At 41.4% G+C, this 20,724-nt stretch overlaps 1 protein-coding gene across 1 annotated transcript in view; it reads right to left on the reverse strand.

Moving 5' to 3' along the window:
* Nucleotides 1-473: 473 nt before the first annotated feature.
* EIF2AK4 (eukaryotic translation initiation factor 2 alpha kinase 4) overlaps nucleotides 474-20,724 on the reverse strand; it is a 141,193-nt gene continuing 120,942 nt past the window's right edge. Inside the window, exons 36-39 of the mRNA XM_082275339.1 lie at nucleotides 9,957-10,025; nucleotides 8,725-8,769; nucleotides 5,447-5,562; nucleotides 474-768 (exon numbers count right to left, since the gene is read on the reverse strand). Coding sequence (XP_082131465.1) covers nucleotides 711-768; nucleotides 5,447-5,562; nucleotides 8,725-8,769; nucleotides 9,957-10,025 — 288 coding nt within the window. The 3' untranslated portion in view covers nucleotides 474-710. The remainder of the gene's footprint in view (nucleotides 769-5,446; nucleotides 5,563-8,724; nucleotides 8,770-9,956; nucleotides 10,026-20,724) is intronic.

Genomic DNA, 20,724 nt, shown 5'->3' on the forward strand with positions numbered 1-20,724 from the left:
AGCTTCAAGATGTTCTGCAGCTTGAGTAAAGTGCCAATCATTCCCATGTTCAATATTTACAACCGGGAGTTGAATGGTACTTTGCTAAAATTTTCTCACCTTCAGTAGCGGTGACACCAAGCCTAGAAACGGATCCCAATAAAAGATTGAAACAAATTTACCTTTCTCCCTTACTATATAAAAAAAAAAAAGGCTAGCATTGTGCTTTAAAGCACTCATTCTACTAAATTCTGCAAATGTATTTCAGATATGCAATGCCTCATCCGGTTGTGTTGACCATACCTTAAATATGTCATGTTGCATATAAGACCTTAAAATGTTTCACTGTAAGTTAGGATGATTGGTGTTATTAATTATTACTGACTTGATAAATCTTGCCAAAATACGACATATATTTATACTGGCTAAGTTGTTTATTTTTCCTTTCTATAGGAATGTATACAAAATAAAATAAAAAAAAAACACTCTCCTGTGTCTTCTTGTACATAAAGAGAAATTGAGCAGCAGTAGGAAATGTTCCAGCAAAGTCGGTCTGAGGACAGTACAGTACTTTTCCAGGCCAGAGATCAGCTGATGAGAAGTTCAGGTCCCTTAACAGCTGGAGTTCACATTGTATAGAAAAAGAAAAAAAAAAGGGGTATCGACCACCTTGTAAAAGTTTCTGCAGGTTGGTAATATTTACAGTAAAAACATTCTTTAAAGGCAAAAGACTAGAAAAGGATCTTGTAGTAATCATCTCGATAACTGTAAAGCACAAGCACTACCACCCTGTAGAAACAAAAAAAAGTATCAGCTTGTTGATAATTAGGATTATAAATATTTTATTACAGATAGTTATATAGCAACATTAGATTGTAGTGTTGTTTTAAAAAATAATTTAAAATTAGCATTTTTTAAAAAAAATTTAATTCCTGACTGGCAAAAGTAGCATTTTGTCCATCTTCCTAAGTGCCCAAATTCCCCGCGATTACCCTCCCCACCCCCCCTCCTTGGTGCACGACCACCTGACCCCAGTGATGTTTTCATTGCCGTGTAGCACTTTTCTCCAGCTCCCTGCACTTACCCAAGACAAGCACTACTAGTATGAGGAATGCAGAGGGACAGGGGGCTGACACACATCACTACCCCTCCTTAACCACTTGCCATCTGCTCACTAGAGTTCTACTGCGGCAAAGTGGTTCGTTATCGACGTAGACCTACATTGCCAGACACTCCCCTTTCTCAGCAGGGCGCACACCGCCGGAGGCTCGCTCCCGCTGTATTCAGTCACAGCGGGAGTCGGGCCAGGGGAGGAGCAGCGGCAATCGCCGCTGCTCTTCCCCGATCGTCGGGGAATCGAGTCTGGAGATCCGCCCGCTTGTGTAAACAAAGCGGGCGGATCTCCTAAGTGACAGGCAGAGTCAGATTGCAGGGGGTTCAGCGTAGCTGAACCTTGGATCTGTCCTTGTGTCACTCAGTCACCTCCCCCCACACACATCAGTAAGCACCAGGCATACATTAACCCCTCCCTCTCCAATAAAATTAACCCCTTCCCTGCCAGTGTCATTTTTACAGTAACAGTGCATATATATATATATAGCACTGATTACTGCAGTAATGTCACTGGTACCCCTAAATGTGTCAAAAATGTCAGTCAAGGGTCCGATCTGTCTGCCGCAATCCCGCAAAAAAAAAATCGCAGATCTCCGCCATTACTTGTTAAAAAATAAAACACCAAAAATGACAGAAATCTTTCCCTTAGTAAACGCAATAACTTTTGCGCAAACCAATCAAAATATGCTTATTGTGATTTTTTTTTTTTTTTTTTTTTTACTAAACATAAGGTAGCAGAAAACAAATTGGCCAAAAATGTAAAAAAATTTGATTTTTACGTTTTTCTGGGGGGGAATTTCATATAAAAAAAAATTTGAAAAATATTGTTATTTTTTCAAAATTTACGCACTTTTTTGTTTATAGCGCAAAAAGTAAAAATCACACAGGTGATCAAATACCACCAAAAGAAAGCTCTGTTTGTGAGAAAAAAAGGACATAAATTTCGTTTGGGTACGGCGTTGCACGACCGCGCAATTGTCAGTTAAATTCGCAGTGCCGAATCGCAAAAAGTGGCCTGGACATAAGACAGCAAAATCCTCCGGTGGTAAAGTAGTTAAAAGAGAAATGCAGGAATAGAAAACAGCAAACATTTTATACTTTGATCGGATCTATGCCCTCCCGCTATACACTGAAAATCACAGGCCACTCATTGAGCAGTGACTGTAAGTCATCATTCTCTGCTTCTCCAGCACTCACTGAAAAGTCGGGCTGTGGGGGCTCAGAAATCTGAATGATTCCAACCTTAGTGCCAGGTGTCCTGCAGAACTAAGTGCACTCCTGTGACCCCATAGGAGAAGGAAGGCCAAAAGAGCTTTGAGAATAGTTCTCCTTGGCTTTGGATAAGTGCTCTATCCAAGCAGCCATCTATCTCTCTGCTAGCTGTGGTGTTGGGTGGCTCTGTTAGTATTTTAGGGCACCTAGGAAGATGGGACAAAGAACAACACGTACTATGGCCCCGCAATAACTAAATAACATTGAAAACTTTTTTCCTTAAGAAATCAATTAAATTGAATGGGCAAAATCAAAACCATATTCAGTACAGCTTCATAATACATACGTAATCTGTCTAAAAAACACAAGTATGGAAATCCAGTGTGGCCCCCCCACTTCCTGTGCATACTGATAACTCCTTACCTTTGCTGAAATAAAATTTAAGCAGTGTTGTCAGTCCTGCCTTTTTTTTTTCCTGGATAGCACACCTCCCCTTCCAATAAGGGAAGAAACCTCAGATGGGGCTGACGACACCTTTTGGGATTTCAGTGCAGCAGGGGCAGGTTGTCAGCTCAAACAGACTGTAAAGGCCCATACACACGATAAGAAAGTCGGAAGTAAAATTTTGTCCGGCAAACAATCTGCCGATTTTCAGATCGTTAGTACAGTGTTTTCCACAGCCGATTACCAATTTTCGTAAAACAAAAGCTGAATGTGCAGCCTATAAAATTGTAAATGCAACATCCAATTTTCGTTTATTTCACTAGAGTTTTCGTCCGAAAGAAAAAAAAAATCATAAGAGCAAGAGACTACGCAGTGCTCGAAAATGAAACAATTCAACACGACATCACTTCTATCATACGAGAATTTTCGCATGAAAGTAACCTCTTCACTTTCAATAGGAGACTAGCATGCAGCATAATGGGCCATACACACTATACAATTTTCTTTAGATTTTTTCCTTCAGACTTACCAAAACCATATAATATGAGGTCAAACTTAAACCCTTTCAATTTGTATGCAATCAGGCAGGCCCATCCACTACATAGAAAAGGTAAAGCTAAAGGAAATCTGACAACAAAAGTTGTATGTATATAGTGTGTATCCAGCTTAAAACAGACGAAAATTAGTCCGATAATCTGATCGTGTGTATGAGGCTTTAGAAGCTCAAAAGTTGAACAGAGAGAATCTTGAGCAGCTGTGCATGACATCCAATCAGCTCCCATCTTAAGTTTGTTCAGTTAACCTTCAAAGTGAAAGATAGAAACTGATTGGTTGGCATGCACAGCTGATCTAGATTCTGAGTGCTCCAGTATTAGTAAATCCCCCCTCAGCAGATCACATATTCTTGTTTTACACATTTTCCATGTTTATGCCTTTTAAAACACACAAGTGCAGTTTCCCAAGACCTCCTCTTTGGTCTGATGAGACCAAAATAGAACTTTTTGGCCTTAATTCTAAGCGGTATGTGTGGAGAAAACCAGGCACAGCTCATCACCTGTCCAATACAGTCCCAACAGTGAAGCATGGTGGTGGCAGCATCATGCTGTGGGGGTGTTTTTCAGCTGCAGGGACAGGACGACTGGTTGCAATCGAGGGAAAGATGAATGCGGCCAAGTACAGGGATATCCTGGACAAAAACCTCCAGAGTGCTCTGGACCTCAGACTGGGCCGAAGGTTTACCTTCCAACAAGACAATGACCCTAAGCACACAGCTAAAATAACGAAGGAGTGGCTTCACAACAACTCCGTGACTGTTCTTGAATGGCCCAGCCAGAGCCCTGACTTAAACCCAATTGAGCATCTCTGGAGAGACCTAAAAATGGCTGTCCACCAACGTTTACCATCCAACCTGACAGAACTGGAGAGGATCTGCAAGGAGGAATGGCAGAGGATCCCCAAATCCAGGTGTGAAAGACTTGTTGCATCTTTCCCAAAAAGACTCCTGGCTGTATTAGATCAAAAGGGGGCTTCTACTAAATACTGAGCAAAGGTTCTGAATACTTAGGACCATGTGATATTTCAGTTTTTCTTTTTTAATAAATCTGCAACAATTCTGTGTTTTTCTGTCAGTATGGGGAGCTGTGTGTACATTCATGAGGAAGAAGAATGAACTTAAATGATTTTAGCAAATGGCTGCAATATAACAAAGAGTGAAAAATGTAAGGGGGTCTGAATACTTTTCGTACCCACTGTATGTGCAATACACCCACTATGTTCAGAAACTGCTATGAAGTCATGAAAGGGGCTCTATGATGAGATCAAACATATCTTCCTATAACAGCTCATAGGAACTAAGAAACATTCATTCAACAGCAAACTTGATTTCTGCAGTCTCTATGAAACTAATGTGATTGGCAGACTTACCCAATAACAGGTCACATCTGGCCAATGTAAGTGTTGTGTATGCCGAGGAATGTATTTATAAAACCTCACAACATAAACAAGGTAAAATCACATATATGTACTGCAATTAAGATGGTGACCCCCCAAGTCCCAAATATGAACATGGTGAGGAGGAGTGAAGGCACCATCTAATCTACATTTTAGCACTTTGACAGCCCACTAGATAATGAATGCACACAAAAAACTGTATGTTAGAAGAAAATGAGTGCTGATAGAATATATGGGCTGGTAATGCTGGCTGTCACACTGGTCCAGAAAACGTTTGTGCATTAGAGGTTCTGACTTCAGTAATTGCATACCTAAAGGATTCTCTATACCAATCAAGTTACTTTTTGATTACCCCTATAAGGTAAACTCTGTGACTGGGACAAATCCTTAGTGTGTGTGACACATTTCCCCTTCCAGACACTGCAGCCTACAGGGGCGGGGTTTCAATAACCAAATGAATGCAAGGTGTGGCCAGATGCTAATTGCCACACCCCCTGTAATATTTTCCCATCCCACTTCAGTGCAGGCAGGCACAGCCATGTAGAGTGGCAACTGTGCTCTGAATTTAGGAACAATGAAGCATTGTTGTCACACTATCACAGGAAGCCGAATTAGGTGGACTTTACTGGCAGGCTCAACTGGTATTTGTTGGAATTCACCATCTAAGCATTATTTCCTCAAGACGTTAGACTGTCACTATGCAACATGAAGGTGTGTGATTGTTACACAAGTGTCAGCACTGTCTTACCTCTTTTCAATTTTGAAAGTGTAAATCTCATCGAGGACCTGCTTTAGATATCTCTGTTTTGGCAGTCTAGATGTGAGCTGCTTCACTGATGCATTGAACATTTGTTCATCTCCGCACTGGAAAGGAAACAGATGCAGATTATGGTCTTGGAGAGTAATGTACCATTCCAACTACAGATGCCCAACATGAGCTAATAATCTTAGGAAAAAGTAGGCTATATTGTTGGCCAACACTACCTTTTTTTTTGGCATGTTTGTGTTGTATTTTAGTTTACAGCACTGAGATTAAAGTTAAAGAGTTGGTTCACCTTTACATCTTAACCACTTCATACCGGGCGATTTCTGGCACTCCGCTCCTACGTGTAAAAATCATTTTTTTTGCTAGAAAATTACTCAGAACCTCCAAACAGTATGCTAAAAATATATATAGAGACCCTAGGGAATAAAATGGTGGTCATTGCAACTTTTTATGAGACGTGATATTCGCGCAGAAATTTTTCAAACGCGTTTTTTTTTGGAAAAAAAACTTTTATGAATTGAAAAAAAAAAAAAAAAACACTAAAGTTTGCCCAATTTGTTTGTATAATGTGAAAGATGATGTTATGCCAAGTAAATAGATACCGAACATGTCATGCTTTAAAATTGCGCACACTCGTAGAATGACGCCAAACTTCGGTACTTAAAAATCTCTATAGGCGACGCTTTAAAAATGTTTTCAGGTTACCAGTTTAGAGTTACAGTGGAGGTCTTGAGCTAGAATTGTTGCTCTGCTTGCTAGAATATCTCTTAAACAGTGCATGTTTTGGAGATATTCATTTTACCTACAGGTAAGCTTTATTATAAGCCTACCTGTGGGTAAAAATAAAAATTGACTAGTTTACTACCGCTTTAATTGGCTAAATACAGTGCATTGCGAAAGTATTCGGCCCCCTTGAACTTTTCAACCTTTTGCCACATTTCAGGCTTCAAACAAAGATTTAAAACTGTAATTTTTTGTGAAGAATCAACAAGTGAGACACAATCGTGAAGTGGAACGAAATTTATTGGATATTTCAACTTTTTTAACAAATAAAAAACTGAAAAATTGGGCGTGCAAAATTATTCAGCCCCCTTAAGTTAATACTTTGTAGCGCCACCTTTTGCTGCGATCACAGCTGTAAGTCGCTTAGTTTTGCACATCGAGAGACTGAAATTTTTGCCCATTCCTCCTTGCAAAACAGCTCGAGCTCAGTGAGGTTGGATGGAGAGCGTTTGTGAACAGCAGTTTTCAGTTCTTTCCACAGATTCAGGTCTGGACTTTGACTTGGCCATTCTAACACTTGGATATGTTTATTTGTGAACCATTCCATTGTAGATTTTGCTTTATGTTTTGGATCATTGTCTTGTTGGAAGACAAATCTCCGTCCCAGTCTCAGGTCTTTTGCAGACTCCATCAGGTTTTCTTCCAGAATGGTCCTGTATTTGGCTCCATCCATCTTCCTATCAATATTAACCATCTTCCCTGTCCCTGCTGAAGAAAAGCAGGCCCAAACCATGATGCTGCCACCACCATGTTTGACAGCGGGGATGGTGTGTTCAGGGTGATGAGCTGTGTTGCTTTTACGCCAAACATAACGTTTTGCATTGTTGTCAAAAAGTTTGATTTTGGTTTCATCTGACCAGAGCACCTTCTTCCACATGTTTGGTGTGTCTCCCAGGTGTCTTGTGGCAAACTTTAAGCAACACTTTTTATGGATATCTTTAAGAAATGGCTTTCTTCTTGCCACTCTTCCATAAAGGCCAGATTTGTGCAGTATACGACTGATTGTTGTCCTATGGACAGAGTCTCCCACCTCAGCTGTAGATCTCTGCAGTTCATCCAGAGTGATCATGGGCCTCTTGGCTGCATCTCTGATCAGTCTTCTCCTTGTATGAGCTGAAAGTTTCGAGGGACGGCCAGGTCTTCGTAGATTTGCAGTGGTCTGATACTCCTTCCATTTCAATATTATCGCTTGCACAGTGCTCCTTGGGATGTTTAAAGCTTGGGAAATCTTTTTGTATCCAAATCCGGCTTTAAACTTCTCCACAACAGTATCTCGGACCTGCCTGGTGTGTTCCTTGTTCTTCATGATGCTCTCTGCGCTTTAAACGGACCTCTGAGACTATCACAGTGCAGAGGCATTTATACGGAGACTTGATTACACACAGGTGGATTCTATTTATCATCATTAGTCATTTAGGTCAACATTGGATCATTCAGAGATCTTCACTGAACTTCTGGAGAGAGATTGCTGCACTGAAAGTAAAGGGGCTGAATAATTTTGCACGTCCAATTTTTCAGTTTTTTTATTTAACAAAGTTTGAAATATCCAATACATTTCGTTCCACTTCATGATTGTGTCCCACTTGTTGATTCTTCACAAAAAATTACAGTTTTATATCTTTGTGTTTGAAGTTTGAAATGTGGCAAAAGGTCGCAAAGTTCAAGGGGGCCGAATACTTTCACAAGGCACTATATATAAAAAAATGGGGGTATATATTGTGTTTTTTGCATTAAAATTCATTTAAGTGTATTTTTTCCCCCAAAAAATCATGTTTAAAAAACATTACTGTGCAAATACAATCTAACATAAAAAATTGCCACACCCACCATTTTATTCTCTAGGGCCTCTGCCTAAAAATATTTTTAATGTTTAGGGGTTCCGAGTATTTTTGTAGCAAAAAAAATGATGATTTTTACATGTAAGAGAGAAATGTTTGAATTGGTCTGGGTGGGAAGTAGTTAAACACACAGGTAAAATGTATATATGAAAGCTGCTTCGCCGGCCACCAAAAAAAAATTATTTTTGTCAATCCAGTTGGGATTTTACACAAACCAGCGCAATCTGGCAGGGCACGAGACCTAAACTCTGCTGTACAGGGACTACAAGAGGCCGACACCAAGTCAAATTCAGGTATACAATATACACTGGTTGCATTTCATTTAAAGCGGTAGTATAGTCATTTTGTTGAACCCGGCCACTGAACCCGGAAGAGATGCCGAGGGATCATGTCCGCTCCCACAGTGGTGTCCGGGCGACCATGTCGGGGCTTTGTTTTAAGGTAAGTATTTCATAATAAGCTAGTATGCCATGCATACTAGCTCATTATGCCTTTGTCTTACAGGTTTTTTTTTTTGAGTATACTACCGCTTTAATGATGTATTAGTGAATACAGGGCCACATAAACGTGTCTTTTATACATGTCTGAAGTTGAACTTTAAACTTTTTTTTTTTAAGCCGATTTTTACCTACTACTTACCTCTAGGGATAATAAACTTTGTATTGTTTCCTTTGGTAAATCTACCTAAAATAAAAAATGAAAAGGTCAATTATTATTATTTCTTTTTTTTTTATAAAGTCTATAACTCAATACAACTTGGGCATTAGGCCTCTTTTGCCATTTGCCAGTGTTAACCACGAATATTACATTACAAGATTTTGGCAAATACATTTAAAGATAATAAACCCTCATTCACACTTTGTGGAGTAGAATAAAGGTGGGTGAGGTTTATTGAGAAGAGGTGTGTGGAGATTTTTATTGTGAAACGCATATTGCTTGCCTAAAAAACGACAAGCAACACTGTCTGGTGAGCGTTCGACCTTTATTGGCATAAGTCTGCACAGCGTAATCACTATTGGTGTGATGGAAGAAAACATCCATGTTTATTTTTGAACTTTTAGGGCCCTTTCACACTGATATTTTTACTGCGTTTTTACCTTGCAAGAAATATGAATGTTTCCCTTTAAATCCTATGGGACGCTTCACACCACTGTATTACAGATGCAGTGTGTTCTGAAAAGTTCTGCATGCAGCATCTTTGGTGTGGTTTTGAAAACTGCACCAAAAAGCATTCATTTAAATGAATGGAAATAGCAGTAAACACGCAATGCAATTTGCGTTGTGGGTTTTTGCATATGCATTCTTATTGCGATTTTGCTACAGAGCAGTATGAAAGGGCCCCTAATGTTCACTATATTACTGGGACTCACTGATTCACAATGGTGTTTTGGGGACTCTATTATTATCTCTTTAGCACCAACACCTTTATACATGTATATTTGTTTATTGGTTTATGTGAATTACTGATCTTTTAGATATTTATATATATATTTCTAGAATTTAATCACAGCGCTGCTAGTAACTTATTATTGGTTACATTTTAATTTTTTTATGATTTATGAAAAATATTTTTTACCAGAACCAGCAGCCACAGATAAAACAAAAAACAATGCTGGCCACACGTGTTTTTTTTTTGTGTGTGTGCGTGTGTGTGTGTGTGTGTGTGTGTGTGTGTGTGTGTGTGTGTGTGTGTGTGTGGCCATCTTAGGTCCTTGGAATTAAAAAAGCAGAAACAATAATAATTGTCTGCTACTTGCTGCTCTGTGATCAGGATTATCAGTGTGTATCCAAGGCTTTTGTACCACTGTAAAATGACACTTGGGAAACATATTCTAAATTCTGTGACTTACATAGTTCTAAAAAAGACTTACTGCCAGAATTTCAATCTCTGTATTTCTTTGTTGAAAGTTTGTTAAGAAAGTTTGAAGTTTTGAAAGTACCTGTGAATACAAAACCAATATTTTCTTATATTACAAGTAGAAAACCTATGCTATCATTGCAATCTATACAACACTTCTAACATTGGAGTCCATGGAAGGGAAACCTATTCTGGGAGCAATATTAAAGCTAAACGCCGACTTTCTTTTCACTAGACCTGAATGGAATGATCAGTCCCAGCATTTATCATACCTCTGTACCATATTACTCTATTGTCTGCAGATCTCCCGATATTCTGCGTTTAGTTGTGGCTTTGTACCATGTGACAATCTGTACAGTGTTATGTAGAGAGAATGCCTTCCAGCCACTTCCTGCTCCAACTCTAGCATAGAACACCCCTCTGTAGTCTGAGATTTTACAAATGATGTATCTTGCTTCAGAGCTCTGATGATGGGTGGGATGGAATACATCCTAATTAGCATTCATCTCCGCCCAGTCACACCTACAGGAGGAGTCCACATTTTCCAATTCCTGCCTCACAGATCACATTCATCAATCACATAGCACACACCTTCGTTTAAAGCCGGTTCTGATAGCTAGCTGTGCTGTGCTGGGAGGGATGAATAGACAGCCCTGGTACACACAGCACCACATGAAAGTCATGTGTCGAGCGCCACTATCACAGTCACTCACTATCGCACTGAAAATGCGTGTTTTTTTGTTGCAGATTGTCCTGCGATCGGAAATGCCCAGATGTGAACGAACAGTAACCCAAGCACGACAAGCATTTTCAAAATGCACAGCAAAGCACAGGTTTTCTGTGCAGGTTGCCATTTGTTTGGAAATACACAGATGGAAACAATTAGAAAATGTGCAGCAATGTGCATTGTGCTTGTGTTACCATTTGTTTGCATCTGCGCATTTCTGAATGCATAGCAACCTGCAACAAAATGTATGCTTTTCCGTGCACTTAGAAAATGTCCAGCAATGCGCAGTGTGCTTGCATTACCAAGTGCATGGAAAAGCATACATTTTCTTTCAGGTTGCTATGCATTCAGAAATGCGCAGATGCAAACAAATGGTAACGCAAGCACAACCTCGCATTGTCGTGTGTTTTTGTGAAGCATGGCATGGTGTGCATTTTCTTGTGGGTTGCTGTACAATCGTAAAACACAAAAATGCAAATGAATGGTAACGCAAGTGTGCCGTGCGTTTTCTTGTGGGTGGCCATGCTTTTGGAAATGTGCAGATATAAACGAATGGTAACGCAAACGTGACATGCGTTGCCATTTATTTGCTAAACACAGAACAAAGCACGTTTACTTTGCTGGTTGCTATGCATTTGGAAAGGTGTAAATGAGAACACCGCCTAAAATGGTAATACTGACGTGATCCACATTGCTGTGTTTTTTGAGATGCATGGCAAAGGGTGCATTTTTTTTATTGCAGGTTGCCATGCGCTCAGAAACATGCAGATGCAAACAAATGGTAATGCGAGTGAGCCGCACGTTGCCATGCACATTTTAAATGCTTAAAGCGTGTGTTTTCTTGTGAGTTGCCATGCATTTGGAAACGCGTAGATATGAATGAATGGTAACAAGTGTGATGCACCACAAAGTGTGCATTTTTGTTGCCCCACAGGCGTTGTCATGTGTTTTTGAAACACACAACAAAGTGCGTGTTTTCTGTGCTGGTTGCATTCAGAAACATGACATACATTGCTGCCAATTTTCGAAACACCGCAAAGCATACATTTTTTTATTTTGGTTGTCGTGGGTTTAGAAAAAGGCAGATGTGAACAAACAGTAAGGCAAATGTGATTTTGTTTTCGAAACACGGCAAATCGTAATGCGCTGGAAGTGTGCAAATGAGAATGCAGCCTAAATGGTAATGAAAGTGCAACGTGCATTGCCGCGCATTTTAGAAGAGTGTTTTCTGTGCGGGTTGCCATGCATTTAGAAACGCGCAAATGCAAGCCCAGCCTAAGTGCGTTTTCTGTGTGGGTTGCGTACATGAGTACCCTCTTAGCAAGCGGCAGTGTGCGAAGAGGAAGATAAGGGCTGCTTTCTGCAAAACCATTACACAGAGCAGAGAAGTATGGCAAACCATTGCACAGATCAGGGAAGTATGACAAACCATTGCACAGATCAGGGAAGTATAACAAACCATTGCACAGAGCAGGGAAGTTTGACAAACCATTACACAGATCAAGGAAGTATGACAAACCATTACACAGAGCAGGGAAGTTTGACAAACCATTGCACAGATCAGGGAAGTATAACAAACCATTGCACAGAGCAGGGAAGTTTGACAAACCATTACACAGAGCAGGGAAGTATGACAAACCATTACACAGAGCAGGAAAGGATGACAAACCATTACACAGAGCAGGAAAGTATTTAATGTTTATTTAAAAAAAAAAATTGCCTTTAGAATCACTTTAACTTTCTGATTTTGTTCCTAATTGTTCCCTATTTACTGCACAGAGGAATGGAGTGTGGGCAGGGATAACACAATTCCAATCTTCCCTTATTACTTTTTATTAAACAGAAATATATACCGTATTTTCCGGCGTATAAGACGACCCCCCTAATTTTCATCTACCGGTAATACTTATACTTAGGTCACCTTGGAGATATTATACTTGGCGTATAAGACGACCCCCCATTTTTGGGCGATTTTTTTGAGGTTCAAAAGTAGTCTTATACACCAGAAAATACAGTATATATATATATATATATATATATATATATATACATATATATATACACTTTCTACTATAAAACATATCCAATAATAAAAAAAAAGTGTATTCATAAATTTAGGTCAAAATGTATTCTGCTTTGGTATAAAAAAAATTCCAATAAGTGTATATTAAATGGTTTGTGTGAAAGTTATAGCATCTAGTGGAACTGTGATAGAGGGGCGGGCAATCTGACACTAACTGACACTGGGTGGGAACTGACACCACCAGTGACACTAATACAGTGATAATACTATACATTGTCACTGTACTAATGACACTGGCTGGAAAGGGGTTACATCTAGTGGCAATCAAAGGGATAATGATGTAGCTAAATTGTGTAATGTATGCTGATTTTACTAAGAAATGTGACTGTTTTATCTCCCTGCAACAAATAGCCACATCTGCTCGATGTACAGAGCTTTGTGTTAGTAAATACAGGGCTCTGTATTGTCATTCGCTAAGCTGATTAGCAGGCAAATCATTGGCCGGGACCTGCTAACAGACTTGAGCTGTAGTGTGCGCCCTCTACCCAGGAATGCCGGATCACGTACATTATTCGGGGCAGCAGGGCCACCCTCCCTGCCACAGTAAAAAGGCGTCGGGCGGGTCCACAAATGATTAAAGTGATACCCCACTGCAAAGTTTTTGGGTTTTTTTCTTTCAGCTGATTGGAGTTCAGCTTAAATTTTTTCTGTATGATGATAGGGTTGCTTTACGGCTAAAAACTATATAAAATGCAAAGGGGTTGGGTGAAGATCGTATTGGAGTGTACATTTAAGCCGCACAGATGCCGGACGTTTAAGAAGCTTTCATTGTGCTCTTCCCCACTGGCTTGAATGGCTGGAGGATACTGCGTTTGTGCAGAATCTTTACATTTATGGATCTCAGCACACAGGGGAATTACTATTTACACACCAACCAGCACATCCATTTTTACTGGTAAGTAAAATCTTAACTGCAAATGCATTTACAAATTGAGCTACCAAAAGATATACAGCCGTCGCCCAGAGCATCTAATTAATTGGCCTGGGAAATAATATGTCGGACCTGACAATCTTGCAGAGGGGGGGGGATGGTGACAAATCATTCAACATGGAAGTTTCTTGGATACATGCTACTGATTCCCTGATGGTGGTGGCCAGCTTGGCAGGGGTATTTGCTTATCATCTTTTTAGTCAAACTTTCAACCACAGGGATCTGTTGTTTGGTATGCACTCTTGGAAGCTGCGAAACAAGAATACTAAAGATATTCAGTTTTTTTAAGTAGATTTGAAAAGTTTGTTGTATAGAATAAACTTTACAATACAAATAAGTATCAAATCTACTTTTTATCAGGAGCTCCTAACTTTAAATCATATCTGTAGATAGGTAAGTTGGCTACAATCTGAGAGGAAGAAGCCTAGGGACTACAACAGGATCACTTTTCACTGTACCTTTGTTGTGACCCAACCTACTTAAAGAAAAAGTAACTTGGATTGGTTCAGCACTACCACACACCTACGTAAATAGTAGAGCTGAGAAGTCAAAGGGTTGTTTTTTAAAGGGGGGATCCCTAATTTTAAATAAAAAAAAGCCTGCACAGTTATAACTATATATCACTGAATATTCAATTTCTTGTGTGACTGGTTCTCTTTAGAAAAATAGATAAAAATCTGTAATTGTGTTAATCGAGGTTTATATCCCTGAGCACTCTGTATATAATATGTGTTCTGCCAGGATCCTGGGTCAGAAAGGTGCCGAGAGGAATTTAATCTGTTCCCATCACACTTCTTGAGGGTAGAGCATTTTGTTTGTCTGTTTGCAAAAAAAAAAAAATTTGTACTTACGTAAAATCTTTCCTAAAAATAATTGCGGAACACAGAGTGCATTCTGAGAGGGTTAAGTGGGGTACACACTAATAGAAAATCTGCCGAAAATTCCTGTCCGAGGTAAAATCGTACGATTTTCGGCTAGTGTGTACACAAATTTCAGCAGCCGATGCCAACATTTTTAACCAAAAACAAACACCAAAATTTTTGTCGTTCGTCCCCAGACAACTAATTTTCGTTTAATGTGTATGCAGTATGTCTGCGAAAAATCGGATACGAAAGACCGCGCATGATCTGAAGTTGCTGACGACCTGGAAGTCTAGGAACAAATGTCCCAAAAAAATAAATTAAAAAAATCGGACGAGAAATTTCGTGAACAATATGCACTGTCAACTAAAAACGGTTATGACCGCTGAGCATGAGACAGAAAAATCGTAGCATATTTCGTCTGATTTTCGTCAAGTGTGTATGAGCCTTTATACTGCTGCCCAGAGATTGGACGCAAACAGAGCTGTAAGCCAGATTTTATCCCTCCCACTCCCATCATGTTCCAGTTTTGTGGGAAAGGAGCAGTAGGCGTGGGTCATAAAGACAAGAGGGAAACCCCTGTAAGGGTGTAAGAAAGGATTTTACATACACGAAACCTGGTTTCTTTATCATTCATTACAGAGCACAGTGTTAAATCTGAAAAAGAGGGACATCCAAAAGAAGCCCAACAGATGCGTGGGCAACACAGCAAATTAAATGCTAAAAAAACAATTGTGAATAACTGTGGTAGCTTTCTGCTTGGTAGACCAAAGTATGAAGCTGGCATCTGAAGAGGTCCTGACACCCCCCCCCCCCCTTTCACTGGGAAGACCAGTGTGCTGCTGCTCCTCCTCCCCAGCTCTTATGCAGCTGAGAACAGAGGGAATGTGATCGCATAAAAAAAAAAAAAAAAGGGGGACAACTGTATTTATAATGATTTTTATATCTATACACAAATGTTTTGCTTTTCATTTCCATTTTAAACTGAATGGGTTGTTTTACAAGGTGATTGTTTACAATCAATTTAAGCCTATAGACCTGAAGGATTAGCGAAGTCACATAGCAAAGGTGGAATAAAAACAGGCTGTTCCTTATGGGGACTCTCAGGAATGACAAAAAGAGGAGTGAAATTATAATGGAATCAGAGAGGTCACCATGTTTTAGGACATTGATTTCAACAGCCGTGAGGTAAAAGCCAGCAATAAAATAAATGAAGCAGGGTGGTAGGACAGAAGAGTCAGGCAATGGGGAGTCCATCATGAGTATGATGAGGTTTGAGTACCACATCTGCCTGTGCTATGTTGGTGTGACGATCATCACTGGGATGGCCTTTATTTTAATTCTGCAAAGCAGACGAAGGAGCTTTAGAAATGAAAAGATGTAGATCAGGTTGAACTGATCCCAGAGTGTCACCAAGCCATCCCCAGCTATGGCTAGAGGGTCCGCTTGCCAATATTTTATGTCAGCCACATGCACAGCAGATATCTGTCTCAGCCTCTTTTTCAGCTTTCTGGTTTGTCCCTGATGGTTGATGTATGCCACCACTGTGCCACTGTCCGACTGAATCCAGGCGATACGGCACAATCAAGACTTTAAGATCTAAAAGAAAAAGATGTGCTTCCTTCAGGGACCAAGTCCCTTACACCAAAAAGTGTACAGTACTCCTCAGCTTGTCAGGCTGTTGCCTATTCTGAGAATCTTAAAGACTGACAGAGGAAAGGATTTCTTTGACTCCAGGGGTGGGTTAGTGAGCCATCAGGCCAGGCATAACAAGGCTCTGGATGTCAGACACATGCAAATGTCCAGTAACTGTGCCTGCTTGTCCCACACAACCAGAATATTGAGCTGGAATGGAGCAGCATTTAAGGAGGCAACTATCATTCCAAGCCCTCATGCAAAGCCAAGGGTTGTTCAGCTCTTGGACCACAAACCTGGGAGCTCAGAGTCAGAAGTCTGTCTTCTTGGAGAAAAAAACTAAACTGTGTTGTATCTAATCAGAGACCTAAATATTTCAAGTGATCAGTCGGATCCAGCGCGGATTTGTTTAAAGTTTTGGACCCAACTGAACCTCTGCAGATTCTGAACAGTTTGATGAACATAGGCAGACAAGGTCTGTGCCAATTGTTCCCTCAAGAAAATGTGGACCAAGTATCCCACTATGGGGATACCCTGTGATCGAACGAGCAAGACAGGTGCAGTGGACAGAGTAACAAACTTGTAGTAATGTGCACCCACTGTAAAAGGCAAGAAGCATTGATGTGCTAGAAAAATAGGTATATACAAAATAGGCATCTTTGATTTTAGAGAGTCCCCCAGAGAGGCAATGACTAAGACCAGCCAATCTAGACAACTGCAAGAAGTGAGTTACCTGGCTCTGGAGCAATGAGGCTTGACTGAAATAAACAAAGAAAAAAAGTGTAGTGAAAAGGGTTTGCTTCTTTCAGAGAGAAGATGTCCATTCCCCTAGGACACTAGAAAAAAACTGAATTTTTGTAAAATCTTACCTGTAAAATTCCTTTCTCTGAGTCCTCCGACAGTCGCCGCCTCCTCTAAGTCATCGCTGTTGGGTATTGACTTCCCATCCGCAGGAGTAGCTAGGCATATAGACTTAGTCCAAAGACATTAGCATATACACACCCATGGGGGCTGTCCCATCTGGTCAATACCCCCCCTGCATCACCACTCCCAACTCAGTTTGGTAGCATAGCAGTAGGTAATAAGAACCCCAAAAGAGGGGCGGGGGCGGCGACTGTCGGAGGACTCAGAGAAAGGAATTTTACAGGTAAGATTTTACAAAAATTCCGTTTTCTCTTACGTCCTCCGACAGTCGCCGCCTCCTCTAAGTCATCACTGTTGGGATGTCCCAAAGCAGTATAGACACGAGGGGTGGGAGACGCAACCGTAGAAAAAAGGCAACGCAGTACCCACATCAGAGAAAGGAATCTTACATGCACCGTAAGAGAACCAACTGGGCAACAGAAAAATACAATGTACTGGTCCTTTAAAATCGCTGCGGTGTGCGCAGCCCACCGCTACCGCTATAGTGACAAAAAGACCCCAAAAGGAGAAGAGAGCAATAACCTGCAGAGCGTTGCTACCGATGTCCTGCTGCTGATGGAAAGGAAGTGCTGCTGAAGTAGGCTGAACTTAAAGACTTTCAGTCTCAGGGAAAATGGCTGCCCCATAGGATTGCATTGGAGGCTTCAAGAAAATGACCGCCGAACATGCGGTCGGACTGATCGTTCTACACCCGCCAAAATGGCGGCGGTTTGGCGCCAAAACAGCATGCAGTATCGCCCACAGAGAGGCTGACCATGCCTGTCCAAATCAAAGATGGCGGACCGCGCGAGTTCACTCCGCTGCGGTCGCCACACAAAGTCTGCACCCCCAACAATGCACAGAAGTGACACAGGGAAGGGGATCCCCACACATACAGAAAACTGCACAAGCGATCCCCGCAGGGACCGCATCAGGGAGTCACACAGGCACAGACATGGGAGACACACAGCAACACAGACTGCCACCCCAGACAGAGGCCCCACACAGAAGTACTTACCTGTACCAGATGGCGTGGGAAGCCTCTATGCACGGAAAACCGCTGTCCTTACCTGACAGGGGGTGCCGTGAGCCAGGGACATGACGCTGCAGCATCGCAGATTTGTCCTGTGAGGTAGCCACCTCACGGCTGCATCCCTGCAGCGAACAGGGATGGGTCGTTAGTAATGCCAGGGCAAACCATAGCTGAACGCTCGATGGCGGGCTGGGGATCCATCTGACCCTTTTGCTCTGGAGAACCAGGGCGGTCAGTCCGAATCCCAGCACCGCATGATCCATCTTCATCCGAAGAGAAGACTAACACTAGAAGCTGACAAAATAAACAGCTAGTAAAGTAAGAGAAAAAACTGACATTTTCAAAGACAATCAAATAAAAGGTCAGGAAGGCTGAGACTGAAGCCCCAGCACAAGGTAAGCCTGACTACTCCTGACGCTAGGCAGATCAAAACTGAGTTGGGAGTGGTGATGCAGGGGGGGTATTGACCAGATGGGACAGCCCCCATGGGTGTGTATATGTTAATGTCTTTGTCTTTGGACTAAGTCTATATGCCTAGCTACTCCTGCGGATGGGAAGTCAATACCCAACAGTGATGACTGGAGGAGGCGGCGACTGTCGGAGGACGTAAGAGAAACTGGAGCTTGATGGGAGTGGAAGGGGTTATATTAGTATACCAGCTTTGTTTGTCTTAATAATCACTGCTTATTAAAGTGATTGTAAAGTCTCTTTTTTTTTTTAAATAACAAACATGTTGTATTTACCTCCTCTGTACAGTTGGTATTGCACAGAGTGGCCCGGATCCTCCTCATCTCAAGTCCCTCCTCGCTGCTCCTAGCCTCTCCCTCCTGTTGAGTGCCCCCACAGTAATAAACTTGCTATAGGGGCACCTGAGCCAAGCTGCAGCTCTGTTCATTCAGACACAGAGCTGCCATTCGGCCCCGCTCCCTCTTTCTCCTGATTGGCTAACTGAATTTGATTGACAGCCACGGGAGCCAATGGCAGCGCTACTGTGTCTCGCCAATCAGGAGGGAGAGTCCCGGATTGCAGAGGGACTCGTGCACATTGCTGGAAGAAGATCCGGCTCAGGTAAGTATTAGGGGTGCTGGGGCAGTTGCTACACACAGAAGGCTTTTTATCTTAATGCAAAGAATGCATTAATATAAAAAAAAAACCTATTGGGGGTTTTTTTGGTGCCTCAAGCCAAGTACAAGAGTGGGACTTTATGGGCAGGTAGATGCAAGTATTGATGTGTAGGTATACAATATATATAATAAATAAAAATATACAAGGAATAATCAAAAATATATGGTTCCACAAAGGATGAAGAAGTCAAAAACAATAATTTATTTACAAAAATAATTTTCCAAGTATATTGGATAACATAATGGTGAGTATAGTGCTTGGGGTAAGGAGCCCAAGTGTGAGAAGGTAGGAAAAAAGTTGATTCCAAGGAATCAGTGACAATAGTGCAAAGGTGACAAGTTTTTGGGATTTTTTGGGCTGTATTTCAGTAGATGTTAAAAGGACTAGGTGTCCTCCCAAAAAAGGTCCCAGTTTGCTGACGCGTTTCGGCTCACAGGCCTTTTTCAAAGCTTAAGTGTCACTCAGAGTTTGTTCTGTGAAAAACAAAGTTGTATTTCAGTTTATTTGGGGCCTTATTTTAACCATAGGTAGAATACAAAAAATGAGTAGAAGATTATTTCCACATACATTAATAGGGCTGGCGGCTAGTGCGTCAGGGTCCCTTATCCTTATTATGGTCACAACGGGATCAAGTTCTGCGCAAAGACCTGGGATGGTGTGGATGAAGAAACAGGGTAATCATTGGATACTGTGTGTCCAAATTATATCTTTGATGTGTGTTTTATGTATTTTAAGGTTTATTATAAGGTTTTTGACCACTTACAGTTGCGGAGGTTAGTACGTGCTTCCTCATTGGGGGGGATGGTTATTCCTCCCTCTGACCGTGCCAATTGCTTGGTCTACAATGTGTAGTAATAAGGTGGTCTGTTACATGGTTTTCATTGAACTTCCCAGTTAAGTGAAAAAGTGCTTGCAACAGTATACATGGTGACTTGTAGTTTAATTTTTTATTAATGAATAGGGGTTCCCCTATGTAACTTACATTTGCATGGTCTTTGATAAGGCAGAGTAGTTCATCCGGTCAGCGCAGATAGTGTCCGTCTCCCTCCTCCTGTTAAGGAGAAGTGAGAGCTGACTGTTGATCCCCGGCCTTTTAAAGCGTCCGCACATGCGCAGTAGGTTCTGCATGTGGGACGGCTTAGACTCCGAGCGTGACGTGGCGTCTATGTAGTAACCTGCGCTTGTCGGATGCGCGCGCAGGTTGCCACGGCCCGTTGTGAAGGACGCTCTCTGGCCGCCAGCACGGAAGAAGGTACCCTCCTTCCCATAATTGGGATTGGTGGGTACCGGGCCGCCCCTACATCGGAGTGTAGGGGCTACCCGTGCTGGGTGTGACTCGAAGGAAAGTGGTGGGCCGATCTGTACCGCCGACAGCCATAGTCTATGTACGTGGAGTATCGCAATATGGATTGGATGACAAAAACTGGTCTTTTATATTAGATTAAACAGAGTAAACTAAACAAACATGAAAAAAGGATCATGTA

The sequence above is a fragment of the Pelophylax lessonae genome (genome assembly GCF_965119305.1).
Source record: "Pelophylax lessonae genome assembly, chromosome: 13".
Lineage (NCBI taxonomy): Eukaryota > Metazoa > Chordata > Amphibia > Anura > Ranidae > Pelophylax > Pelophylax lessonae.